Here is an 11,389-nt window from a genome sequence, read left to right on the forward strand (position 1 = left end):
CCCGAGGCCCAATGCAGCCCGGGGGGAGGGGGAGTGCTGCTGATGGCAGCCAGCGTTGTCCCGACCCTGCGGGACAGGGAGGCAAGGCCCGACGCACTCACACTTCTCGCAGACCATGGCGATAGCAGCCGCTGCGACGGACAGGTAAATACTGACAACTTCACTTCCCGGCGCGTACTTCCTGTTCCGCCCCCGGCCCGGCCCTCGCGCGGATTGGCCGCCACGAGCCGCCCATCACCGGCCGGCGCCTGCGCACGGATCGCCACCCGTGGGGGAGGGGGTGGTGGTTGGTAACCTTTGACCTCCGGCTTGAGGAGCGGCGACGCGGGGGAGACGCAGGTGAGAGCGGGGCGGGCAACGGCCGGGACACCCCCTCCCCCCTGCAACTCGTCCCCACGTACCCTGCCTGTGACATGAGTGTCGTGGTGATGCAGGCCTGGCCTGGCATGTGCGTAGGCACGGAGGCACACATGTATACTCACACATACACGTGCGTGTATGTACATGTGCTAGTGTGCACACGTGGATTGCGTACATGCACATGTAGGTATACACCCACATGCACACACACATGCTTACACATACATACACCTGCACACACTGTACACCTGAACAGATGCACATATGCGTACACACACTGCATACACGCACATGTATGTATACACACGTGCAGCTACGCATACATGCGTGTATACATATATATGGGGAGTCTCTGACCAGCAGAGACTCCCCATGCCTGAAGAAGGGTGACTGTGCCCCAAAGCTTGCCAAAAACGTTTTTCCAACCAATCAGTTGGTCTAATAAAAGATATCACATCTACTCAAAGAACCTAGCCTACCTGCATGCACACACTTGCACACACATGGATGCCTCACGCCCATGTATGCATACACATACCTACATGCATACGTGTACATACATGCACACACATACATACACACACACCTGCACATGTATGCATACTTGCAAATGCTCCTGTACCTATGCATACCTATGTACACATCATCCATGTCCTTGGACTGGGAGGCTGTGGCCTGGCGAGGGTGCCCATCCGTGCTGCCAGCCTCACACCAGCACTCTGTCACCAAAGCGATGTTGGGGAAGCTCTGGGGGCTTCCTCATGTTTTCAACCACAGCAGTGTTCATGGCATTCGGAGCAGGTTCCTCCCCCACTCACTCCCCGCCTCCTGCCAAAGTGCACCTTTCAGCCCTGCAATTGTCCTGCCCACTGAAATCGGGATTGCCAGGATTCCCTGCAAGGGCAGGTGGACTAATGCCGTAGTCCCTGGCTGCTCAATATCTGGCCTGCAGGCCAGATCTGATCCCCAGCACTGTGTCTTCTGGCCCGTGGGGCTCTCTGCAGATTTGTGGGGAGCCCTGTGGGCCATGGCCAAGTGCATTCAGTCAGGGGTGCGGGGCCTGATGTGGGTGTGTAGGGTTGGGTGGTGGTGGCATGGGACCCTAGGGCCCAGCTAACATATGGACATGTGCCACTCCTTTGGCCTGTGGTCCCAAAGCATTGAGCATCACTGTTGGAGCCTCTTGATTTCTTTTGATCTGTGTAGAGTGGGAGACGGTAATAGTTAAAACTGAACACCCTGCCCCCAGAACCAAATATTACTGCATGCTATAAAAGTCTGTTGTAGAGTCAGAAAGCAGTAGAGAATCTCTCCAGTGAGAAATATTACAAGTTTTTTCCATTTCCTCCATTTCATGCTAGTGCAGCCTGTGAAGATGGATATAATCATTAACACTTATGTTTCAGTATTACTGTGGCCTGAGGTCAGGGGGTGGGGGTGAGTTTGGTTTGTGTAGAGAACGAAACAGGTCCGTTTTGGTTCTAGACATTTTCTTTCTGTGAGAGCCCACGGGAAGCAAAACATCACCATGTTAGGTTTTCAAGTTCTGCATATGATTGCTGTATACAGTATAAACTGCTTGCCACATGGGCAGATAAGGTAGGCAGCCATTTGACAGCTTTCATTGATTTCAATATTAAAGGTACTTTTTAAGCTGATTTAAAGGCTGTTGCTAATTCTTGTGGGATAAGCGTGCTGTCAGCTTTTCACACCTCAATAATGCTAGTTATATTGTTACTTAAAGTACCTTACCTGCTAATAGCAGTCTTGAAATTAACAGAAACTCCCCAGGTTCAGGGCTCGTCAGCAGTTGAAACAGGCCAACTGAGGGATTAACTGTTCACCTTGCATATTGGGCAGTTTCCTGGTTGCCAAATACGCCCTCAATATGCAGCTTAGCCTGTATGTGAAACTTCCCAAAGTATTTTTACTGTTGACCTGCCATTAGTCTCAAAATCAAATGCATTGGAAGAATGCCAGGTAGTCCATGTAAATGTTTAGCTCAACAAGCTTTTAAACCACTAGGTGTCTGGCTGCTGGCTTTTGATTTACAAAACTTTTTTGGGTACAGTTGGGGTGGTGGTGTAGCCATCAAGGTCAAGGAAAAATGTGAGGGGCAAAAATTTTTGTGGGTGACAGTTACTGGGCCATACAGAAAAGTTTTCAAGTATAACAGGTCTGGGAGGAAGGGTACTACATGCCCAAAAGCTTTTCTTTATGACTCCCAACTATACAGTTGGTCCCATAAAAGATATTACCCACATGAATTCTTGACCCTCCTAAACTTTCTTTGCAGGGGAACATCTGGATTGCCCCTAAACTGAGTTTGCTAATTAACAAGAGACCACAATTTGTTTTACTACATATTTTAACTAGGAAAAATAGTATCTTCTAGTACCACTTATTTTTTAATAACTAACTAAAATTTGTTTTTATAGGGTGAATATTCAACAAATAACATAATGAAAGATACAGAAATAAAGAAACTCCTCTTTGCCCACATTTTCTGTGTGGTTTCCATTATTCTGTCAACTCTCATTCCAGCTTTCTTCTTGGAGAATTTCTCAGTTTTGGGAACACACCTTACCTGGTTGTGTATTTGTTCTGCTTGTGTCACTACTGTAAATGTATTTTTATATATAATAGTAAAACCAAATCCATCTTCTAAGAGAAGTTCATTTGCTCACAAGGTAAGACTTTATACAGTTAAGTTAACACTAAGGGCATTTAGGGAAAACTGAAGAACTGACTTTTTGTACTGAAAGAACCAAGTGGGAAAATGAAAGAGCAAAATAAATTCAAGTGTTGGTGAAGTTCTGGCTCAGTGTAGTACCTTCTGAAATGGGTTTTTAGTTTTCACAGTTGCTAAACTTTCTCTCACACCTAAAAGCATGCAGATATACAGTATTTCTTAGCCTGTCTTCTAAAAGTATTTTAGACTTTCTTTGAACCTTCAACAGACTTCACTCTAGGAAAAGTCAGTGTGGGTACAGAAGATTGCATGCCTGGAGCTCATTGTAGAGTCAGGGCTGAAGCCAGCATTATAAAGATATCTCTCCACATCTGAAAGTTGTCAATAGGTATCAGTAATCTAAGGGAGAAAAGAGCATTGAATCATTTTTAAAAGAACTTCACAAATGATTGAATGAAGGTAATGTTTAGCAAACTTGAATGTTCAATACGGTTAAAATGGACAGTTAGGCCACGTCCACACATGTATGGATGTTTGTTTCCCTGGGGACAACTAGCAGTGGGACACCTTGTGCCACTGCTAATTGTCCCTGGGGAATATGCATGTTATGCATGCTTCAGCAAGTTACCACAGGGGTGGTAGGGGAGTACTGGGCTGTCCCAAGCAACCTTATCTGGAGTCCTAGGGGCCTCCTGGGGCTGCAGCAGTGGCAATTTTGCTGCAGGGAGCTTGGCTGGCATCCACAGTGTGGTTCTGGGTGGCCCGGCTCCATTTTTGAGTGGTGCGTGTTGCCTGCGAGTATGCTGTTCCATTTTTTTCTCTGTGGATATATGCAGATATTCAGTGGTCAAAAAAAAATCCATGCTGCCCCCTTGTAGCGTGGAGAGGAACTGAATGTGCAGTCTGCAACGCCACATACCGCATGGCCACGCTTGTCTGGATGCAGTTTTAGTGTCATTTGAACAAAAACATCAGTACCCACAAGCATCTTCATTTCGAAGAAGGCATTGCATATTGTAGTTTGCAGTTTGTGGTACTGGGAGTGGAACACAATCCAGAACCCAACCAAACTAGGGCAAGGGAACAGAAAAGTAGCTCAAACACTTTTTTTTTCAGTCTTCCCTGCCTCTATCGCTGAGCCAAAGGACTAGTTCATTGGAAACTTAATGGTTTTCAGACTTGGACAAGCCAGACATTTGAAGGCAATACGTTTGTGCACAGAATGTCTGGTAAAGCACTCATCTACTGAACTAGTGCATTTTCCTATATTGATCCTGCCCTCCCCCTTTATGCTATGTGAACGATTCTAATAAATAATGTTAAATGTGCAGAGGAACTAAGCTGAAAAACAGACTTTTTTTCCTCATTTACCTTTGCAGTTGTAGTCATTGCGATCATTGGATCTACTACTTGTAATAAGAGTGCAGTAGACAAAACAATTTCAAACCAAGAAGAGTTTATTTTTTTAAAGTTATTACTTTAAAATAATCAGGGCATCTTGCATACTAAATATGTAGTTTCAACCAAATGATTATGCAGTTAATTAGTTATATATTTGTAGAATTTAATATAGATGATTACCCTGATATTTTATTAAATTATTTTTTCCTTTTTTCAGATATCTAGGTTTCTAAAATGCTGCATATACTTCTTCATGTCTTGCATAGTGTTTCATGGAATTATTGTCCTTTATGGAGCACCATTAATAGAGTAAGTCTGAAAACCATATCTTCACTTAAGATCATTAAGATCTACCTCTCCTTACAAATGCTGGTATAACAGCTTTTGTTACCAGACACTTGAGACTGTCTGGTCTCTGGAGACACAAGACTAGAGCCCATGTATGATCAGTGCCTGTTTTGCAAACTTAGACATAGAATTAAGGTACAGCTACAAGTCCCTTAATAATTACCATTTAGGCACAAACTTAAGGTACAAGTTACAGTTTTTTTGAGTATCAGCACCCATTTCAGAAAGAAGGCAAGAGACCAATCTACTGCCTGCCTTTTTGTTGTTACATCCCAGAAGTACAAGAATAAACACTTATTCCAGCACCTATGTAGCTATTCACAACAGCAAGCTACACCAGCTGGAGACACTCAGGAGGGAGGTAGCTTACAGATTGGCAGATCTTTTTGAATTTGCTGAGTTCTTCAATTTTGCCTCTAGTCTATACCTTTTACTTATAAATGGCTTGTTCTAATAGTCTAATAAACATTTTTTAGCCCAGTACTGGTGTCATTGACCAATGGACCTTGTTCCATATTTCCAGGTTACTGCTCATTGACTATATGTTAGGCACTTCTAGCTGTATAAGCCTCAGCACATATTATCTGTAGTTTAGGCTTATGCTAGGTCCACAGTCTACTGGTCAACATGGTGTTTTGGTTACCGTATCTGTGGTCTACAGTTTGGGTGAACTCCTGAATCAGTTGAAGTTTATGTTAAAGTTCTTATTGGTATCAATAGAGACACGATCTCTTTATATATATTTTGAGGTAGAGATGTAGATTGAAAACAGACAAGCAACTCACTTGATTAAATCTTTTATTTATAAACTCTGTGGAAAGTGGTGAAGTGAAAAAAATGCCTGGGAAGGTTATTGTTGCTGTAGTTGTATAAACATTTATGTCTTTTCTTTTTCTATTTTAGAATTTGGGATGTAAGGGTTGGGGAAAAATTTCCCTGAGGTCTTTCTTGGCTGCTATTGGAAAGCTGTTTTGAATTGCTGAGTAAGGATGACATCATGTAGAATGATCTCATGATGTTGTTTCACAAAGTCAAACTAGAGTGAAGAAAGGAGTAGGAAAGTAAAGCCAGTGGGTCAAAGGTAAAAAGTGGCTTTCAGGTAATAAACCATTGAGATGAGCTGTTACACTTCATATTTTGTTTAGGGGGTAAAGACAATACAGAAATATTATGTTCATTCTTTTCTTGCCTGCATTCCAGGGGCTGAGGAGAGAAAAATATTTTTTTACAGTAATTTTAGGATAGCATACCTATTTTTTTGCAAATTGGGCATTTTTCTGAAATTTAAAACTGCTGAGTCTGCTTTAGTTAATTTATGTTTCTTACCCTCCTTTGTAGGTCAGTGCTTGAGACATTTTTGTTTGCAGTCCTTCTATCTACATTTACAACTTTGAACTGCTTGTGTATGCTAGGACCAAATATCCAAGCATGGATAAAGGTATTCAGTAAAAATGGGTAAGTTTTATTTCAAATTTTCTCCTTTTTTTGCTGGGATGTAAATAGTTGGGATTGCAATATGCAACTTACCATGGAATTTATTATAAAGAAAATAAAGCTTCTTTAATGAATTTAGAAGTAATCATTTTATGAGTTAAATTGATCACAGTTTAAATTAAGGGTTTGTCAGTTTTCCTCCTGACAAATGTCCACATGACACAGTTGATTAGTGAGCTAGCTTTTAGTTTGTGATTAGAATCTGATTTTAAATGAGTTTTGTTCCAGTGGTTATTTACTATTGGTACAAGACCATTGCACAATTTGATACGATTAGCACCCATCTGACAAGAGCCTGTGACTGAACTGTGTGGAGTAATCATCATGTATATCAGCTGGTAGTCCCTCACTCCATAAACATGGCTAGAAGATGGGGAGGGACAGAGGATGGGAGCTGTTTCAAAGTAGTCATAGATTAACATTGGAAAAAGATGGCTGAACTTTGATCCAGGTAATCTTTGCCCATAAGCAATCTTCATCAAATATTCTGGAAATGTGTTTGCAGGGTAGGAAAATTAAAAGGAGTTCATCAAACTTTAAAAAAAATGTGATCTTAAAATGAAATCAGGCTTGTTGTGTAGTGATATACTATAGGTCAACAATCAGTAACGTACAATGCTCAGAGCCTCTTGATCTTGCCTACAGACCCTGGCAGCATTTTGACTGTGGGAAGTTTCCACCTGGTAGCGGGGAGCCGTGGTAGCTTTGTTGTGGGGATGGGAGAAGTGGTTTCATCTCTGGTTTTGGCTCCAGCTGTGATAGTGCTGGCCAGTTTGAAAGCAGCCTGCACTTGGAAGAAAGCTCTATTAAAGTAGCCCTCTCCTGCAACATGCTGCCAACCCCTGCTGTAGGTAATTACATAAGGCTGCACTGAGGACCTTTTAAATTCAGGTGGAAAGCATAATGTCCCCCCTACTTCTCTATTGCCCTGGTCAATAATGGAGGCATTGAAATCTAAAAAAGCCACTTTTAAGCTAATGGCTTTTGATGCATTCATTTTTACTAGGTTAAAGTCTGATCTCAAGCAAATGTAAAAAGTAGCATAATTCTGGTGATTTAAGTCAGGGGTGTCAAACTCGCCTTGTGCCTCATCTGGACTGCGGAGCTACTTGTGCAGGATCTGGCATGGGGCAGTGGTGGTGGAATTGGCAGGACTGTCAGCAGTAGGACAAGCGGCCGTGGGACCAGTGGCTGCAGAGTGAGCCATTTTGTGTTGGCACAGCTCTCACTCGCCCTCCTGTAGGTAATGGCCATGCCTTCCAGGACCCAGAGGCCTCAGATTCTGTGACAGGCCATGCCCTCACTTCCAGTAGCCTTTCAGTAGCTCTCTGGGCCAGATGAAGTAAATCCATGGGCCAGATTGAATTTGCAGGCTGTATGTTTGACATCCCTGACTTAAATGGTTACTTATGACTTACATCAACAGAAAATCAGAATTAGGAGTCTATGAATAATAGTTATATGCACTCATTTTTATATTAATAATAGAATGTGAACTGGGAACCAGTATTGGGATTTATTGTTTTGTGCAAAGGAGACTGAGTCAAAGATCCCTATTCATGTCAGTGTCATAGGCTTTTTCTCTTTTCATTTTAAAGAGTGGATAGGGGAATAGAAATTAAACTTTGTGAGATTTAACAAAAAATGTGAAGTTATTTTTTATCCAAAATAAAGTATGGATAAACTGGTTAATCCAACCCATTGTGCTAGGAGGTTTTACATCTGCAATTAGTGGGTGAGATTGTATAACATGTATTCTACAATAATCTCCTTAGTTGTGCCAGTTTTAACTCTGTTCCTTTCTTTCTTAGTCAAGCTCTTAATGTTGCTTGAATGTAATTTGTTGCACGGTTTTTAATATGCAACTTGAAGGAGGCAATTTGTCTTGCTTTGGCACTTTCTCTGGGGCAAACTGTCCCTGCTTCAAAGCATCTGGTCAGGCACCAAATGTTATCAAAGAAAGATGAGTATTTCATTTAACATAACAAAGCTGATTTGACTTTGATCCTCCAAGTGTTTTCTATTGACCTAAATGCATTCAAGCCAGTTTCTTCCTAGTTGTGCATCTCAAAACCAGTCCTGCAGGATACTGAGTGGTTCTTCAGAGATGCTTAATTCCCATTGTTATTGATTTTCAGGTGTTCACTGCTTTGCAAATTCATTTATGAATTAAGTTAGGGCCTTGTTACATGGTAAATTTGGGAAGCTTTTGGAGCTCTTAACCCCTGGACTGGTTCCATGTTAACACCTTTTAAATGGTTTAAAGCACTTGTTATTTGTCTTGGAGTTATGCCACTCAAGTACAGGATTATCTCCAAACTGCTTAATGTTGTTGCTGTTCCATTACTGTGTGATCACTTCCCACAGCTATTCTGTCCAAGCTGAAGTCCTCAAGTATCCCATAATGCTCTGAGCGGCCCAATTCTTTTTTCACCAGAGCGCCTGGTAGCCATGGTGCCTCTTGCTACTGCATGGACCAGCTCCACTCCTGCCAGCAGTTGTGAGTGTGGGGCAGGCTCTGCCTAAGCTCTGGAGAAAAAAGGATCAGGCCCCTTGAAGCTCAGAGCTAGAGAGCTCCAGGACTGCAGTCCTGGAGCTCTCTGGTCTCACTGAGACTGACACAGTGGCTCCGCACTGAGAGCAGGGCTGTCAGGGCTTAAACCTGGAGGCCCTGCTTTCGGTGCAGAGCCCCTGTGGCAGTTTCAGTGAGACCAGAGAGCCCCAGGGAAGCTGCTTCCCCTGGTTTTGCTCCAACTGACATGGTGGTGGGTCTACTCTATGCCCAGCTGGAGCCACGAGCAGGTCCTGCTCCTAGTCCTGCCCCTGCTCACCAAGCTTTAGTGGCAACTCACAGCTGTGCAGGTGAAGGACAGTCAGAGCAGGTTTTTCTCCTTGTTGTGCAACTGCTCTACTAAGCCAAATAAAACTAAGCCAATTAACATTTGTTTGGCTCGCAGCATAAGCGCTAACAAGACCCTTATACCATAGGTTTTGGTAATTTAATGCCTCTCTTCTTTTAGAGGTATGTGTACCCTTTCATAATAGCTTAGTTTTTGAAACAACACAGGCAAAATTTCTGCATTGTAAAATAGCAATCAAAGACTTTTTCAGTATTTCCCAATACGCGTGGTGTTCATTGCATGGCATATGTCCAGTGCTCTCAGGCCAAAAATGAAATTGGGTTTTAAAGGTTACATCTGCAGTTTATACGTTATGCAACAAAAAATATATATTTTGGTTTTTGGTACTTGAATTAATAATATTGGGTATAAACTGATATTTTAAAGAATGGGAACATTTCAGTGTTAGCATAATATTTATAGTACCGTTGTGGGAGCCTGGGACCCAGCCCACCAAGGAACCCTGGAAAGGGGAACTCCTGGGGAAACATCCCAGATCATCAGGAAAAACAGTATGGCCCAGGAAGGGCTGGAGATATTTCCTACGTACCTGTAGGAACATTGGCAGTGGCAGCAGACACAGCAGCAGGCACACTTTAGAAATCTGTGCTTGCTGCGCATAGGCTGGTGTGCCAACACATCTGTATATAACTGGATGTCCAGTGCCAGCTGGAGAGAGAGAGGGCACAGCGAGAAGGTAGCATAGCGCTGGAGCAGAGCAGGGGCTGCTTCAGGAACAAAATGCTTCCAGCACAAGTGCGGGAAACAGCCTGAAGCCCGGGAGCTTGGAGGGGCACTCAGCACCTGGTGTACTGGACAGCAGAGAACCGGCAACTACCCCTTTGTGGTAATTGAGATGGTGAGGGAGCTGATCCTTGTGAGTGAAGAGGCCCTGGCAGTTTCATAACAGGGCCCCAGCAAAAATGCTTGGAGGAGCTGGGTTGCAGGGTTAACAAGTGAGTTAGAGAGCTAGTAAGGCTCCAATTGATTGTTAATTCTCCAATTGATGTATTCTTCTTTAATGGAGCTGACTGTGGGGTATTAACTGCTTGGCTGGACTGAGTTAATGAATTGCCTTCAGTCTGATCCGAAGGCAAAAGAAAAATTTCCTTTTGTATCGAGAGGACAGTTAATTAGCCCAGCGGGCATTGGTGGGAGCCAGAAACGCAGCTTTTGCATTGAAGGCCCTGGAACCAGGACCAAGAGACCATGTTGGTGGTCCTGACCCAGCATTAAGTACACAAGTCTCGTTCGGTTTTTTCCACCTAAGTTTGGCTCTAGGACCTCAAGTACTTGGTTGGCGCATGGACAAGGTGAAGGGAAGGCAGGAGCCCCGCAGAGCATCTACAGAGCCACACGCAGAGCCTCATTGCAACAATGAGCCTTCTGCTTAATAAAATTAAGATGTGGAGGGCAAGAACAGAAGGGTGGCTCTCAGGCATATGTGTGTACCAAGGCCAAGCTCTTGGCATATAAGCCCAGGTCTGTACAGGGCTTGGGCTCTTGAGCCTGGCAGTACCGGACCTATCTCCAGTGCTGCGGACAACCAATATTTGCTTCAGTCCAAAATGAGGTTATCAACATGGGGGGGAAAAAAATCTCCTCTTAGATTTGAGTACTGGCTTGGGGCAGGTGGCAGTTCAGTTCTGGCTTCAGCCCTGGGCTTGAGCTACCACCTGCCCTGGGCCAAGATGGCTTGTGCATGGCAAGTGGGGGTGCACAGTGGGGAGAGTGCGGGGGAGACCATGCATTGGGGGCGAGGTAGAGGGCACATGGGAGAGACCTGTGGTGTGTGGCTTGGAGGGATGGAGCACAGGGGAAACCATCCAGCCTACACCCCATCCCACCTGTTCCCACAGTCACTTGTGCCTCCCCCCCTGCTGCTTACTGTTGGCTCTGGCTCCAGCCCCTCCTGTCCTGACCTGGCCAGGATCAGACCTGCTTCTCTCTGGTTGGGCCTGGCCTGGGCCACTGCCATTCCTGACTACCCTGGAGCCAGAGCCAGAGTTACCCAGAAGGTAAGCAGTGTAGGAGCGGTAGGATTGGGGGCAGGCACTGTGGGGAAGAGAGAGAGACAGCAGGAGGCAAGGGGTGGGGGAAACAGATGGCAAGGGGGAAGGTATTGGCATGGGAAGTAAGGCACAGAGGGGCACCTGACAGGGGAGTAGGCAGCAGGGGGGTGGGGCAGGAAAAG

The 11,389-nt window shown here is 44.4% G+C and overlaps 2 protein-coding genes across 4 annotated transcripts in view; one reads left to right on the forward strand and one right to left on the reverse strand.

Moving 5' to 3' along the window:
- The window catches only part of CRIPT (CXXC repeat containing interactor of PDZ3 domain), an 18,792-nt gene extending 18,603 nt beyond the window's left edge, over positions 1 to 189 (reverse strand). Inside the window, exon 1 of the mRNA XM_019516327.1 lies at positions 102 to 189. Within this exon, the coding sequence (XP_019371872.1) occupies positions 102 to 117 (16 nt within the window). The 5' untranslated portion in view covers positions 118 to 189. The remainder of the gene's footprint in view (positions 1 to 101) is intronic.
- A 68-nt stretch (positions 190 to 257) lies between these two features.
- PIGF (phosphatidylinositol glycan anchor biosynthesis class F) overlaps positions 258 to 11,389 on the forward strand; it is a 62,622-nt gene continuing 51,490 nt past the window's right edge. For all 3 annotated transcript variants that reach the window (XM_019516323.1, XM_019516324.1, XM_019516325.1), the window contains exons 1-4: positions 258 to 339; positions 2,799 to 3,050; positions 4,671 to 4,762; positions 6,140 to 6,256. In XM_019516323.1, the coding sequence (XP_019371868.1) occupies positions 2,823 to 3,050; positions 4,671 to 4,762; positions 6,140 to 6,256 (437 nt within the window). In that variant the 5' untranslated portion in view covers positions 258 to 339; positions 2,799 to 2,822. The remainder of the gene's footprint in view (positions 340 to 2,798; positions 3,051 to 4,670; positions 4,763 to 6,139; positions 6,257 to 11,389) is intronic.

Source organism: Gavialis gangeticus, unplaced genomic scaffold (genome assembly GCF_001723915.1).
Source record: "Gavialis gangeticus isolate Ggan-Ray unplaced genomic scaffold, GavGan_comp1, whole genome shotgun sequence".
In the NCBI taxonomy this organism is placed as follows: domain Eukaryota; kingdom Metazoa; phylum Chordata; order Crocodylia; family Gavialidae; genus Gavialis; species Gavialis gangeticus.